Below are 16,490 nucleotides of genomic sequence, written 5' to 3' on the forward strand. Positions count from 1 at the left end.
CCTAAAAGTTTCCTATTTCTCCTGGATTGCCAGGACAGGCTACAGAGAGAATAGAATGGTCCCAGAAGTTAGGCAGATCATAGGCTGCCAATTAGTAGTAGCCATTTCTGTGGCATTGTACACTCTATTAACTTCCCCGAATCTTGGGTGTGCATCAGATTATTCCAACACACTTTTAGCATGGTGTGGGGAGGAGCCATCATTCCTTTATTGAACTATCTCTCTGAAAAGATAAGAGACTTAAAGTAGCTTGGAAGTCAAGCCTGAAATTATTAACGTCACATTAAACACGGTTGAGGGAAGGAAAGAAAACATGCTCCACTAATTTTTCTAATAAAAATATTTAACAGGTCCTATGGGTGACATGCACTCGCTAGTCTTGATTGGCTGGACAATGGATTCAGTACATTCTCAAGTCATTCCCTAACCATTTGGCCTCATTTATCCTTGAGAGACTGAGGTCAGAGGTCACAGTTTGGCTGCCAGGACAGCCTTGCCCATTGTTTGTGAACTGTGGTTTCCTCGTCGAGGAAAACAGATCTCAGTAGTACACGACTTCCTCTAGGTACACCGTAACACTAAAGATGGCTAATAACGACCAGACCTGGCTATTAGGGAAAGCAAAGTCCAGCGGCTCTGAGTGAGCAGCCGTCGGATCTTTTCGTCATGGGAACCTTTCTCCTGGGTCCGCGTCCCAGCCGGGAGTCGGAACATCGAAGGGCACGGGCCGGAAGCGCGCGCTGCCGCAGCCCCGGCGTGTCTGGAGGGAGGGAGGGAGGGAGGGAAGGAAGGAGGGAGTGGTCGAGCCGGCAGCGGAGGAGTGCACGAAGATGGCGGCCTTCTCCGGTGCGTGGTGGGAAACCGATGGGTTGTGAGCGGCTCGCCTTGCCCGCGGGAAGCTGGGGGGAGCGCTGTTGTGGCGATGGCGTGGGTGGGATGACAGGAGCCCGGAGAGCTGTCGCCCTCTGGGGACCCGCGCCGTGGGACTAGGGCGGCCGGATCAGGCCCGGCATTTCCCCGCGGGCGCTGCCCCGGAATCTTCGTTAAGCAGCTTTTTCTTTCACCCTTCGGCATCCCGGCCTTCCTGCACTACACACTCACCTGCCGGATCCCGGCGGCGATTGCGCTCGCCGAGCCGGGTCTCGTGCGGCTTTGACGTGGCAGTGTCTGTTTGAGATCCTTGTGCCCCACGGCGCATCTGGTCCTGGTCGGGCTGAGCAGCCGCTGAGCGTGGGGAATGGGACTTTGGGGGAAAAGGTGATATAGTCCTGATTCGGTTTTTTGCCCCCAGGCCTTTCCAAGAATAAAACCACAAAGCACAAATCTGATTGTGTGAGTTCATATACACGTGTTTATGTACATATATATGTTCGGGTATAGGTAAATGCGTATGTATGTAAATATGTGTACAAACATGTAAAAGAACAGATCAAAATAGATGAATTATCTTTTCATTAAACAACAGCATTCTATTTTTTTGCTCTTTCCTTTTTCTCGTCTAAGAATTTCAGCGGTTCCAAATTTCAGGCCACAGGGGAAAAGCATTTCTTTTAAAGTCACCTCTCCCAAGAGGAATTCTCACACTTAACACAATTTTAGCCCCAAGATCTGTCAGAAAGTTGTAGGTCATTGTTTTATATCTTTGGGAGAGAAATGCACAAATTTTAGGACAAGATGATATTCTGATAAGAACAAAAGTAAAATTAAAAAATTTGGACATGTACCTGTTTCCCCTTAAAAGGTTAACTGTTAGACTTTTTAAAAGATAAGGTTTCTGTAGAAAATATGCCTAGTACATGATCAGGATCCGACAAGAAACTGTCTAAAATTTGCTAAAAGCAATCCATGATTGCTGCAGCCTTGAACTTGCAAGCAGCTTGAGCTTGCAATATGCTATGTGAAGCATCTTTAAGACCATCACTTTCTTTTTGAATTTTTATTTATATTTGGTGTTAGGAGAACAGGGGTGTTTCCCAAGTGGAGGTCAGATCAACTTGCTGGAGTTGATATTATCCTGCCATGTAGGACCAGGGATTGAACTCAGGTCTTCAGTCTTGGTGACAAGTGCCTTGAGGCCACTGAGCCAGGCCTATGCCATGCTTTTTTTTTTTTTTTTTCCAGTACTTTGCATTCTAGAAGACAGAATATGACTAGACTCTTAATGGGTGTTGTTGTTAGGCAGGTCAGTTTACTTGTTCTTCTTTAAGAATTGATTTATCTGTGGAATCGAAAGTTTAGTGATCTACCTAACTATAACTGATTTTGCTTAAGGAATGATAAAATAACAAAAAACACCCAGGAACTGCCTACTCTACTTATGACTGGCCTTTATGCAAAATTATTTAAATAGACAATGTGGTGCAGGCCTTTAATCCCAGCACTCAGGAGGCATAGGCAGATGGATCCTGAGTTTGAGGCCAGCCTGGTCTGCAGAATGGCTTCCAGAACAGCTAGGACTATACAGAGACACTGTCTCAAACCAAAACAACAAAACAAAACAAAAAAGAACATCACAGATCTTCACCTGACAATTCCCATTGTTCAGGTGTTTTGTAATGACACCCCTGAGCTCATCAGTTAGCCAGAATATCTTTTTTTATGTTTAAAAGAAAAACATGTTTGTTTCTCAACCGTAGGGAAATGAATTCCTCCTTAAAACAATGTCTGCTACCATGAAAAAAAGTTTCATATTCCTTGTGCTGTGCATGGTAATGATGTCTGAGAGGCTGTATAAACTTACCAAAAAAGACACTGATCTCAAGGTTCAGTAAGATTGATAATCAGTCATAAGACTCAAAGCACATGACCAAAAGTTATCTACCTCCTCTGGGAGTTTCTGACTCACTTAAACTCCTTTCATATTTTTTTTTATTGAAACAAAGTATTTATATATAGTTATAAGGTCCAATGTGAAGCTCTGATCCTTAAATATGCCTCATAATAGTCAACTCAGGGTAAACAGCATGTTCATTACCTTAAACTTGTTACCTCTCTAGTAAGGATATTTAGAAAAAAAAAAACCAAAACCTTTCTTCTGGTCTGAGACACACAATGCCTTATTAACAGAGTTTTGACTATGGCTGCCATTGAATGTGGGCTGTTTTTTTTTCCTTAGATCCTAGAGGGTGTTCAGAAGGTCTTGGACTAGCCAGGACATAGAACTGCTACATACCACCCAATGAAACAATGGAGATGCAGGTCTAGGAGTCTAACTGTAAGATTTTTTGCTCCTTCTTTAGTCTGCCATGTACTAATGACACGGTGCCAGCGGTATCACTATATTACCTCACATTTCCTATATCCCTACAAGGTCGGTATGACAAGTTCCAGTTCTGCAGAGAAAATAGAATTGTAGTTTTGTCCCAAGGTCTTCTAGTAAATGAGACCTTGGACTGAACTCAAATCTGTCCCCAAAACTCAACACTCAGCAGTACCATACAAAGGTCTGATATACGGATCCAACTTCAAAGCCATCCTCCAGTTCTATGTCAGAGAATATGGTTTACTAAAAGATTTGATTAGTAAAATGACTTTTTATTTTCAGAGATGGGTGTTATGCCTGAGATTGCCCAAGCTGTGGAAGAGATGGATTGGCTGTAAGTATATAGAACTCAAATTCACTTGTCACAAGTATCTTTTCTAATGTGAACAGTAATTTTTATCAAATATATTTCTGTCAAGTAAGTGAAATTCAATTCATAGTGATTCCTTAGATCATGGAATGTTTCCTTTGAACTTTTAAATCTAGTTGAAAAAAAGTGGTTGGATTGCCACATATAATTTGTTTTAGGTTGATTTAGCATGACTTAATTAGTCTAGATGATTCTCTATTTTTAACTAACTGCAATTTTTCACATGTGATTTTTTTTTTTTTTTTTTTTAGCCTACCAACTGATATTCAGGCAGAATCTATTCCCTTGATCCTAGGAGGAGGTGATGTGCTTATGGTATGTTTACAGTGGGTAAGGTGATTGGGGGGAATGTGTTCTGGAGCTGTGAGTGACCCACTTTAAGAAATCACAGAAGCTTAAGAATGGAATTGCTTTACGAATTAATCACACATATACTATGATCAGCATATTCTATAGAAGACATGGGGATAGGCTTGGGGTGATCTTTTTTCAGTTTTTGTTGCAGGATAATGGTGGGTGGTAGCATAAAGTATATATACCTGGGATGGTGGTGTAACTTGTGGTACAAGGGGAAATATGCAGAGTCACATTGGATTCTTTCTTAAGTTAGTTTGTGCATTTGCTGCCAGTGGGGAGAATGGAAAGTTATTAAGTAGGTATGGGTTAGAATTATGGTTTTGTGTATACCAATTGTATAGCAGATTGTAATACAGATCTGTAGGGTTAGATAGGCGTGAATAATTAGATTAAAATGGTGAGGGCTTCAGTTTGGGTACTAGTAATGGGGAAGGAAAGAGGAAGACAGAGTCTTACTGAATTGGGAGAGGTGACAGGTTGCCCAGTTGACTGGGGCAGTTTGAGTCATCTTGAAGCACTTGAAGTAAAGTTAGGTAGTTAGGTGTTATAAGATTTGTACATGGTATTATGATAACTTTGACCTCTTTAATTCACTATTTGAACTGCAGTTAATTTCCTTTCTATTCAGGCTGCAGAAACAGGAAGTGGAAAAACTGGTGTAAGTAGTACATTTACATTTTATTAAGATCTGAATTTTAAAGTGTATTTTGAAATATTTAATTAAAACAATCTCCTCCGATATATAAGAAATGATGGTTTACAATTGTTTCATTAGGGTTACTGTTGTGGTGATGAAACATCATAACCAAAAGTAACTTGGGAAGGAAAAAGAAAGGCTTCCATATCCTAAATCACAATTCACTGAGGGAAGCCAATGCAGGAACTCAAACCTGGAAGAATCCTGGAAGCAGGAGCTGAAGCAGAGGCCACAGAGGAGTACTGCTTGCAGGATTCTTCCCTATGGCTTGCTCAGACTGCTTTTTTTATAGCACCCAGGACCACCAGCTCAGGGGTGACACCACCCACAATGGGCTGGGCCATCCCATAACACTTATTAAGAAAATGTCCTACAGGTTCCCCCCCTCAGTGACTATCACTTCTTTCAAGTTGACATAAAACAGGCAGCACAACCATTCAGAGTAATAGTTCTCTTGTTGGCAAACTGTGAAAGTCTATAAAGAGTATGCTTTTAGGAATGTTTTCAAGAGGTCTTATAAGAGGAGGCACAGATTCTGTAATGTTTACAGGCATTTCAGAATTTTAATGCTTCTCAAATAAAAGCGTTGCACCCAGAAAATGCATCTGCTATTGGTTGGTCTAGACTAGGGAAGTAGTCTGAGTAGGCAGTATTTTCCTGCTTTGCTTTATGTTCATTTTGAAGGTCCTTCTTCATGTTCCAGGCCTACAGTGGGCTTTTGTCTCTCAACTCTGGATTATATGATTGGTGTTTGGGTAAATGAAATGGGAGCAGCCATGCAGCCATCTGGATAATTTATAATGAATATGCATTGCGTTGGCCTTATACTGACTAATCATCCTTATATGACAACTAACATAAGAAATGTTTCTTTGACAGGCATTTAGTATTCCAGTTATTCAGATAGTGTATGAGACCCTGAAAGACCAACAGGAAGGAAAGAAAGGGAAAACAACTATTAAAACCGGTGCTTCAGGTAATGTTTATATTGGTATTTCCTTTCTGTAAATTAGTCATTGTCTTGGTTGGTAAGTTAGTTTGAGATATGCATTTTATTGCCCACGTGTGCAGCGCAGCATAACACAGGATAGCAATTGACATTTAAAACCCAGTTAGTGACCTGTCCAGCCTAAAATATGAATATTGCGTCTCTTGATAAAACACTGATTGGAATTTGCCATTAGCTGTGTTCTTCTTAATCATATATAACTGTGTATGCCAGAGATTAAGGATGAATTGGTATATTGTGCAGAAGTGGTATTTGTCATGAGGTCCATCTTTTTATTGGGTTCTGATTCTGTTTATTATAAATACTCTCATGTTCATTCCTTATCTTTAAGTTATGATTATTTCCTTACTTGGTTTCTAAATTTGATTCTTTACCTTTATTTCCACTCCATTTTAACACATTGCATTATATATATATATATATATATATATATATATATATATATATATATATATATATATATATATTTATGTTACAAAGCAGAATTGTGATAAAATGTCAAGTTTCAGTTGAGTGAACTTAGCATATCAACTTTTTTTCCCCAATATGAAGGTAATAAAGTCACAGAGGATGAACTAATATAACAAATAAATCATGTAGTAGACAATGAATATAACTGTTTACACTTTTGGCCTATTTTAAAATAGTTTTAGAACTTTTAACAGCCATGTGTCATCAATTATGAGAAATAATGTTAGAAAAGAATGCTTCTGAGATAGCTAAGCAAAAATAGGATGGTTTTGATAGTCATGTCTGAAGAGGAAACAGACACATAGATTTATAAACACAAAGAATAAGGGAAAAGATGACATCTGATGCCCAAAGAAATGTGGAAAGAAAATGGTAGTTCTGGGGAGCAGGACCAGAGCAGCTGTGGGGTCTCTCAGCAAAGGACTTGCTGATGGTTTGCGTGAGCCAACAAGGGAGGATGCTGAGGAAGAGACTTCTCCACTGTTCATAGTGACAGGTGACTCTGTACTTGTAGGGCCTCTGTACTTACTGTAAGTTATATTATTCGTGGGCCATTAAGATATTTTAGGAAAGAAAAAGTGCCGATCACATAAAAACAGGAAGAAAAATAAAACAGTGACTTGAGAATTTCATATTGAATTAAGATAAAGAACTGGGTGGTAAGGTTGTTTTAGTTACCTAGACGTTACTTTATCAGTGACAAAGGTAAGTGTCCTATATACACAGTGCATTGAAGCAGGGAGGGCAATTAGGTTTTAGTCCCAAATGGGCCAGTGGCTATTATTTACACCTTTTGATTTTCAGGTTGAGTTTTGCCATATATGTGTATATTCCAAATAATTTGTTAAACCTTGTTGAATCAAAGCAATTAAGATATAAAATATAAACTTTTATTTTTCAATAGAGCTGTACATTTAATATGGCTATAGCTCACTTTTCTTTTAATTTGTTTAGTGCTGAACAAATGGCAGATGAACCCCTATGATAGAGGGTCTGCTTTTGGTAAGTAGATAAATTTTACTTACTCATTGATAATCCAGAAACTTAAAAAAATACACATAAATACCAAGAAAATTATGAAAAAGTATTGCGCGTGATTTAATTACCAGAGATTAGAATATAGTTACTGAAGATAAACAGTACAGTGCTGAACTAGAAGTAGACAGAATAATTCCCAGTGTATATGACAAGTTAATGTGCACACACAAATTATTTCAGTGAGGAAAAGGAAGATTTATTCAGTAAAAGATGCTGGCACCATTGATGATCCATCTGGAGCAACAAAATATTGGCTTGATAATAACTAGAAATAAATTTCCATGTCCTTGAGATTTAAATTATGTGTTTGTGCATATATACATATATAAAAATTTAAGTGTAGATGTAAAATTTAGCATGTATAATTTAGTAGAAGAAAAACTTTCTAACCCAAATAGAAAATATAGAAATTACAAAAGAAATGATAGGATATTTGCCTTTGTTATTGTTTATTATTTTAATTAGCACATTAATTATATAAACTAGTAGGATTCACTGTGGGAGTTCAATTTGTGCAGACATTGTGTTTTAATTACATCCATCCATCTACCTTTCTGCTCTTGATAGTCTTCTTGAACTGTTGATTCTCCTGCCTCTATATTTCCTGAGTGCTGGGTATTGTAGGAAGCTTCCTAGAGAATCTTTTACAGAGTTTTAAATGACTCATTATTACATGAGTAAGAACTTAAAATTTTTGAAAAATGAGGTAAGATGGTGAAGTGGTATTATACAACTTTGTTTGGTACTGGTTACTGAATATGACTTTGAAATATAAATGGGGTGGAAGATACAGGATTTTTCCAGTACAGACAAAAGCTAAATCTTTATTTACATAAGTGTCTGTCTGACTATGGTGTGTAATATAAAACCTCATCATTTAAAGCCCCAATTCTAGCCAATAGCACACACTGGTTATTTGTATGCTTCTTTCTAAATCGTCTGGGCAGCAAATTGTGATGAAAGTGGCCCATGTCATTCCTTAGTACCCTTGTCTTCACAGCTGGAGCATGTCTGTCTAAACACATGTACGTTGACCATGAAGCTTTAGTCAAGTAAAACTTTCTAGGGTCTGTGCTCAACTTACCTGAATTCATTGTTGTAAATTCTTATCCGAAGTGTGACAGTATAGACCCTAGTCACCAGCAGAGCCAAGGAGATGTAGGGATAAAGAGGAAGAACACCTGTCATCATGGAGTCCACAAGTCTTAAACTCTGGAGCATTCTAACCGAGACATTATTAGTTAGATGAAAAGGTTTTTATTTCATGATGGCTGATTTGTAAAGCCTGTACTGATGTCTGTTGCCGTATGCTTTTTCTCAAATCTAGCAATTGGGTCTGATGGTCTGTGTTGTCAGAGCAGAGAAGTGAAGGAATGGCATGGATGCAGAGGGACCAGAGGATTGCTGAAAGGTATTTGGCTACCATTCATTACTGTTTAAGTGTTGAAACTGTCAGTATGTGAATTTCCTCAGGAGTTTTAAAGCAAAGATCTGAACAGTCTTAATGATACAGAAAGATGCACAGGTCATCTGTCACTTACAAATGTAACTTGGAAATGTGGGAAGTTGGTAAACGAGTCCTATGTATGCAATTTGTGTAAATCTGATGGAATTTACCCTTGCAGGGAAGCACTACTATGAGGTATCCTGTCATGACCAAGGGCTGTGCAGAGTTGGATGGTCTACCATGCAGGCCTCCTTAGACCTAGGTAAGTGTTTCTAAAGTAACTGAACTGCTTGATATTTATAGAATGTCAACATTTTATTATTTGGGAGACAAACTAAGAGACTTCACTGTATTAGGGATTAATTTTGTGGATATAAAAAATATTTATCTGTACCCCATCCAGTTCCAGAAAATACTTGAAATAAATTGCTGCTTGCTCCCTGTTAGCACCCTCACAGCATGTTCTGACAATGTGAAATCAGGGTGTTTTAACTTGCGTTTTATTACTGTGAAGAGACACCATAATGGCGACTCTTATAAAGGAAGACATTTAGTTGGGGCTGGCTTATTATTAGAGGTTTAATCCATTATTGTCAAGGAGAGAAACAGTGGCATGTAGGCAGACATGGTGCTGGAGAAGGAACTGAAATTTCTGCATCTGGATCTGTAGGCAGCAGAAGACTATTGCCACAGTGGGTGCAGTTTGAGCATATAAGACAGTGACACACATCCTCCAAAAAGGCCACACCTCCAACAAGACTATACCTCCTAATATCGCCACTCCCTATGGGCCACGCCTTCAAATACATGAGTCTGTGGGGCCATAGCTATATAAACTTAGCATGCTTGAAACATACATTACTGCATAGACACTTTAAATCATTGAGTTTGTTAGTAACCAGAGTTAAGAGTGAGGCAGTGTCACTGTGTCTGTAGTATTGTAGATTTCCCATAGTTTGACAAGGCAGGACTCAGAAACACAGGGAGACTGGTCTGCTGAGGTCTCTCACACTGCATGTGTAAAATCACTCCTTTTGCAGGGCTTGTAATTCTCTTAGCTCAAACCTTTAGTAAACTACTTTTAAAATCTAGGTACTGACAAGTTTGGATTTGGCTTCGGTGGAACAGGAAAGAAATCTCATAATAAACAGTTTGATAACTATGGAGAGGTAAGCTATGATGCCATTTGTTTAAATTTGTTTAAGCAGCATTTGTAAGTCGTCTTGTGTTCTTGGTCACATGACACAACAGACTATGGAAGTGCTTCTCAAAGACAAATATTTTTCAAAGCTCAGATTTGGACTTGAAAAAGATATTTTAGGACCAAATAAACAGTACTTAAAATTTTTCTAGCCCCACCAAAGTATATTAAATTGCTTTTCTTTACCTCATTCTGACTTTGGATCTTATATTTATGTTCTTGTTTTTTTAGTTTTGATTATGAAGACATTAAATGTAGTTAATCTGAGCCTAAATCCATAGCTGTAGTCCTTAATATCATGTTGAGTCTGAGAAGCCTGTCGGATAGCTCTTCTATTAGACGTGATGTATGCTCTCATGAGTTTCTGATGGTTTATTTTATTTTATCTTTTTTGTTTTGGTTTGGTTTGGGTTTTTTGAGATGGAGTTGTGTAGCCTTAGCTATCCAGGTCTTGATCTGTAGACCAGCCTGGCCTTAAACTCACAGAGTTCCACCTGCCTCTGCTTCCCCAAGTGCTGTAATTACAGGCGTGCACCACCACACCTGGCTGATGGTTTATTTTTTTAAGACAAGATCTTACTCTGTAACCTAGGTGCCTAGTGATCCTTCTGCTTTGGCCTTCCCAGTGCCGGGATTATAGGAGTAAGGCACCATGCCCATCTGTGATGGTCATTTTTGATACCTGCTTACTACTTAGAGAAACTTTTTTTTGAATACCAGAATCTGCTTTTGATACTGCGGGCTGTGATTTGTTAACTTCATTTCTGGTCTCACGGTCTGTTAATGACATTTTACTTTCTGGGTTTTTAGGAATTCACTATGCACGATACGATTGGATGTTACTTGGATATTGATAAAGGACATGTGAAGTTCTCTAAGAATGGTAAGCTCTCTGGATCTTGTCAGCCAAAAAATATTTGTGATTCTTGTTTTTTAATTGTCTCATTCTCTTCTTCAGTCCTCTACCCTATCCACCTGCCTTTCATTTCAGTGGATATCTGTTGAGTATTTGCTGTGTACCATATGCACTATTAAGTGATGGAGCCACAACAGAAGATGGGGTAGACAAAATTTAGCTCTGGTGCTTTCATTACTAGTGAGGAGAGTATTTACAAATGTTAAGTGGCAGTAAGTGCAAAGGAAAGGAAAAGTAGGGCCAGGGAGTAAACTGCTGTATGGGGGATGGGAGGTTGGGGGGAGTTATGTGCTTTTCCAAAGGGTGCTCAGAGAAGGCTCTCCTGGAGAGAAGATATTTAAAATGAAGTCATTGTTGGGTGGGCTTCTGCTGAGAACTGAAGAGCATTTCAGGCAGAAGGAAGAACAAAGAGTGGAAGTGTCCACTCTGCCTTAGTAGCAATGAGAAGGTACGTGTGTCAAGTGCCCTGAGTTGGAGAGTGGGACTGAGGTGTTAGCTCAGTGAAGTAGGCTGTAGTGTGTGTGATCTTTGCTTTTTGCTCTGAGTAAGATGGAAACTCTGGGGTTCTGAGCAGAGTAATGGCATGTCATTAACAGCCTAAGGCCAGCTGTGTTGAATACAGACTAGGAGGTAGAAAGTGGGTTGAAATTGCCTATATAGTAAGAATATGTAGATACTAGTAAAGATCCAAGGTCTGGTTCCCCATGGCTAAAAGCTAGCTAAGTGAGGAGAATCAGCATAGTAAAAAGAGAAGGTGAGAACAGGGGTTCATGGACTCTGACTACCCAAGGGAAGACAGTGTTTCACAGAGGAGGGAAGAAGTCAGTTTGTGCCCAATATAGCTAACGGGATTGTAAGGAGAGACAGCAGTGACAGTCACCATAGGATTTGGTACCTGAGAGCTGTAGGGTAGGGTAGGGATGTGGGTGAACATGAGTCAGATCTGTAGACAATGGGAGGAAAAGAAGGAAGGATGTCCGAAAATTGAAAATCAGGGGTTTTACTTCATAAGTGAAAAGGAAAATGCAAGTTAAATGGAGAGGCCTGTAAATTCAAGGAGAATTTTGTGAGTCTGCAGTGTGGGAGTGTATGTGAGCCGTAGGTCTCTAGAGGCAGAGGTCTTACAGATAGGGAATAATTAGACATGTAGACAGGAGCTGTTAGTGAAGTCAGGCATTGACGAGGTTGGTTCTAGGCAGCCCACTTTATCCATAAGTCTCATAGGTGGGAAAGCAGGGCAGGTTGGTAGATTTTATTTTATATGTGCAAAATCTTCATTTTAATTTCTCTGGTTTTGTTTATTTGTTTTAAAGGAAAAGATCTTGGTCTGGCCTTTGAAATACCAGCACATATAAAAAACCAAGCCCTCTTCCCCGCCTGTGTTTTGAAGGTAATTACAAGGTTTTCTGTAATCTCAACTGTTTGATTTTCATTATATTTTACTCGGCAGTTTGTCATTGTGCTAAAGTTTTTTTTTTTCCTTTTATTCAATACTAGAATGCTGAATTGAAATTTAACTTTGGTGAAGAAGAATTTAAGTTTCCACCAAAAGATGGTTTTGTTGCTCTTTCCAAGGCACCAGATAGTTACGTTGTCAAATCGCAGCACACAGGTACTGATGCACCTGAAAGGGGAGGGCTTTCTAGAAGAGCGCATGGAGAGAACCCCAATGCATAGGACTTCTCTCAGTGAATCCCATTTGCTTCCTGCTCTGGTTCAGTCAACAGCTTTGTTTAACAGAGTAGTAAACCTCAGTTCCAAAACATAATTGATGAACTATTTTTGTGGCTGGTAAGGCACTTACCCTATCTCAGTCTTGATGGCCGGGATCTACCTGGATTCTGTGCTTGGGAAGTGCCAAAGCAGCATGCTAAGCACTGTTTAATCTCCACACAGCTTTCTGAGGTAGTCCTCTTCACACTTCACAGGAGGCTCGAGAAATAAGGATTTGAAGTAATTTTGCCAAGGTTGCAGAGCAGATAAGAGGTATAACTGAATTCAGATCCAATTCAAAGCTTGACCTGAAAGCCTACACCATTTTCTATATTATTGCCTGATATAGTTCACCCAGTTAAAGTACAATTTCTGGCTTGTCACAAAGGAAATGGATTATTTTATAACCATTATCAATCAGTTATGCTCATCCCAACTAGACTCTAAAAATCCCAAGTTATTTTAGGAGTTGTAGCTTTATTTTGTTAGATTGTCCTCTGTATCTTACAATTATTACTTAAAATTTGATGTTGGAACATTAGCACTTGTGTTTTACAACTGATGATATTTTTCACGTTTGTTTTACATGACCTGTGATTTTTCTGTTCTCCTAAGGTAATGCACAGGTGTCACAAACAAAATTTCTCCCTAATGCTCCAAAAGCTCTCATTGTGGAACCCTCCCGCGAGTTAGCTGAGCAAACCTTAAACAATGTCAAGCAGTTTAAGAAGTATATTGATAATCCTAAGTTACGGTAAGCCTTATATGCTCAAATGTTTATTGTTTCTAAGTTTAAAGTGTCCTGGAAGAATAAAGTAGAAAAAAAATGAGGCTTTGGTATACTACATAACAACTTTAATTTTGTAGTAGCAGTGTTTCCATTTAAACTTCCTTCCTTTGGGCAAAGGTTGATTTCATTCAGTGTTAGATTAATTTCTTCTCTTCACTGCTTAGAAAGTATGTGGCTCTGTGTCAGGTGTCAGTAAACCTAACCTGACAGTTAACTATAGACTATGGTCTCCATGGAGGGAGACCATAAGTTCTAAGTAGACCTTCTCTATTCCTTTATCTCTTTTGTGAGATAGGATTTTGCTGCTTACTCAAGCTGGCCTCAAACTCACCATCCTCCTGCCTCCTAAGTACTGAGATTACTTTTGTGAGCCACTACATTCAGCTAGGAATCCCTTTTAATTTATGGAAAGCCAAATCCTATAATTAGACTACTTTGTGGATTTGGGGCTTAATTTTTGTTACTTTGCTTTTAATTAATTTTTTAATTGGAGCAATTTTGGGCAATAATTCAGTATTTGGAAATGTACATGTAGGTGGTTTTCAGTATATTGACAGTATTGTGTGACTATTGCCGCTCTCTAATTCCAGAAGCTTAAAGGCTCTAGTGTTAATAGTGGCTGTACTTACAAACTAAGTGAACTAACTTAGTTATAAATTACACTAGGCAAAATAATTCTTAATTTTGTTGAATGGATTTACATATATACTAATTTGACAGGTATGAAATACCCTGTGTTGTAAAGTCTAGACCTGGGATCTAGACCAGGCTCCAGCAGTATGAGTTACCCTCACTTTCACAGAGGTCAGTGTGAGATTGTGGGCTAGTGTGAGGAGGGAGAGATTTAAAAACTGCTTGGGAAATGACTTGAGCGTGTGAAAAAGGAAGCTCCTAAGAAATTGATGACAAAGTCCCTGCTCGGTATAAGAGTCTGAGACCATCAGAGGAGTGGTGTGGAAATAAGTAAAATGCCTATATGGCTTTAGTCATTGTATCACCTACACAAATTAATGTACTGTAGACAAAGACTGCAAGAGGAGGTGGATGATTTAAAAAAAATTAGACAGTTTACTGGTGAAGATGGGGAAATTGTGGACTAATTTGGTATTTATTACAAATAAACCCTTCCCTTACACTGAAACCCTACTGTATCTTTGAAATAAACCTAGCTATTCTGCACAGTAAGTTTGGCGCCAACCAGGGCTGACAATAAGACCTTGTTTCAAAAAAGGGGGAGAGAGGAGGCTGGAGAGATGACTCAATTGGTAAAGAGTGCTGCTGGCTGCTCTTCCAGGGGACCCAACTTCAAGTTCCAGCACCCAAATGGTGGCTCACAGCCATCTGTAATTCCTGTTGCAGCAGATATGACATGTCCTTCAATGGGCAGCAGGCGTGTTCGGGGTGCACTTATAAGTGTATAAGCGAAACACTCATGCACATAAAATAAATCTTTTATTTTGTAATTAAATTTTTATTTTTTATATTAGTTACAGTTTATTTACTTTGTATCCCGGCTGTAGACCCCTCCCTCATTCCGTCTCAATCTCACCCTCCCTCAATCATCTCCTCCCTGCCCCTTTTCAAGTCCACTGATAGGGGAGGTCCTCCTCTCCTTCCATCTGAACCTAGCTTATCAGGTCTCTTCAGGTCTGGCTGCAATGTCTTCCTCTGTGTCCTAGCAAGGCTGTTCCTCCCTCGGGTGGGGGGTGGGGATCAAAGAGCCAGTCACTGAGATCATGTCAGAAACAGTCCCTGTTCCCCTTACTAGGGTACCCACTTGGAGACTGAGCTGCAATGGGCTACATCCAAGCAGGGGTTCTAGGTTATATCCATACATGGTCCTTGGTTGGAGATACAGTCTCAGAAAAGACTCCTGTGCCCAGATATATTTGGTCCTTGTGGAGCTCCTGTCCTCTCCAGGTCATACTATCTGCCCCTTCTTTCATATGATTCTCTGCACTCTGCCCAAAGTTTGGTTATGAGTCTCAGCATCTGCTTTGATACACTGCTAGGTAGAGTCTTTCAGAGGCCCTCTGTGGTAGGCTCCTGTCCTGTTACTTGTTTTCTCTTACTTCCAATGTCCATCCCATTTGTCTTTCTAAGTGAAGATTGATCATCTTACCCCGGGTCCTCTTTCTTGTTTAACTTCTTTAGGTATACAGATTTTAGTACGTTTATCCTATCTTACAGTCTTGTACCCACTTATAAGTGAGTATATACCGTGTGTGTCTTTCTGCTTCTGGGATACCTCACTCAGGGTGATCTTTTCTAGTTGCCACCATTTGCCTGCAAATTTCATGATTTCCTTGTTTTTAATTGCTGAATAGTATTCCATTGTGTAAAAGAACCACAATTTCTGTATCCATTCCTCTGTTGAGGGACTTCTGGGTTGTTTCTAGATTCTGGCTATCATTACTAAAGATGATATGAACATGGTTGAGCAAATGTACTTGTTGTACACTTGAGCATCTTTTGGATTTTTGCCTAGGAGTGGTATAGCTGGATCTTGAGGAAGCACTGTTACTAATTGTCTGAGAAAGCACAAGATTGATTTCCATAGTGGTTGTACAAGTTTACATTCCCACCAGCAAGGGAGGAGGGTTCCCCATTCTCCACACCCTCTCCAGCCTGTGTTGTCACTTGAGTTTTTGATCTTAGCCATTCTGATGGGTGTAAGTTGAAATCTCAGGGTCATTTTGATTTGCATCTCCCTGATGGTTAAGGACGTTGAGCATCTCTTTGTTTCTCTGCCATTCTATATTCTTCTACAGAGAATTCTCTGTTTAGCTCCATACCCCATTTTTTAATGGATTGCTTGATTTGTTGCTTTTTAACTTCTTTAGTTCTTTATATATTCTGGATATCAGCCCTCTCTCAGATATAGGGTTGGTGAAAATCCTTTCCCAGTCTGTAGGCAGTCGTTTTGTTTTGATGATGGTGTCCTTTGCTTTACAGAAGCTTTTCAGTTTCATGAGGTCCCATTTATTGATTGTTGTTCTTAGAGCCTGTGCTGTTGATGTTCTGTTCAGGAAGGTGTTTCCTGTGCCAATGAGTTCTAGGCTCTTCCCCACTTTTTCTTCTAACCAATTTAGTGTGTCTAGTTTTATGTTAGGGTCTTTGTTGATTCACTTGGATTTTAGTTTTGTGCAGGGTGATAAATATGGATCTATTTTCATTTTTCTGCATGTAGACATCCAGTTAGATCATCACCATTTGTTG

The 16,490-nt window shown here is 39.4% G+C and overlaps 1 protein-coding gene across 1 annotated transcript in view; it reads left to right on the forward strand.

Moving 5' to 3' along the window:
- The first annotated feature begins 776 nt into the window (after positions 1-776).
- Positions 777-16,490, forward strand: part of Ddx1 (DEAD-box helicase 1) — a 30,897-nt gene continuing 15,183 nt past the window's right edge. Inside the window, exons 1-13 of the mRNA XM_055625665.1 lie at positions 777-846; positions 3,545-3,596; positions 3,884-3,947; positions 4,618-4,647; positions 5,566-5,662; positions 7,121-7,168; positions 8,532-8,615; positions 8,830-8,913; positions 9,744-9,820; positions 10,663-10,735; positions 12,082-12,158; positions 12,266-12,380; positions 13,097-13,235. Coding sequence (XP_055481640.1) covers positions 831-846; positions 3,545-3,596; positions 3,884-3,947; positions 4,618-4,647; positions 5,566-5,662; positions 7,121-7,168; positions 8,532-8,615; positions 8,830-8,913; positions 9,744-9,820; positions 10,663-10,735; positions 12,082-12,158; positions 12,266-12,380; positions 13,097-13,235 — 956 coding nt within the window. The 5' untranslated portion in view covers positions 777-830. The remainder of the gene's footprint in view (positions 847-3,544; positions 3,597-3,883; positions 3,948-4,617; positions 4,648-5,565; positions 5,663-7,120; positions 7,169-8,531; positions 8,616-8,829; positions 8,914-9,743; positions 9,821-10,662; positions 10,736-12,081; positions 12,159-12,265; positions 12,381-13,096; positions 13,236-16,490) is intronic.

This window comes from Psammomys obesus, unplaced genomic scaffold (assembly GCF_907164565.1).
Source record: "Psammomys obesus unplaced genomic scaffold, mPsaObe1.curated_primary_1811, whole genome shotgun sequence".
Classification (NCBI taxonomy): domain Eukaryota; kingdom Metazoa; phylum Chordata; class Mammalia; order Rodentia; family Muridae; genus Psammomys; species Psammomys obesus.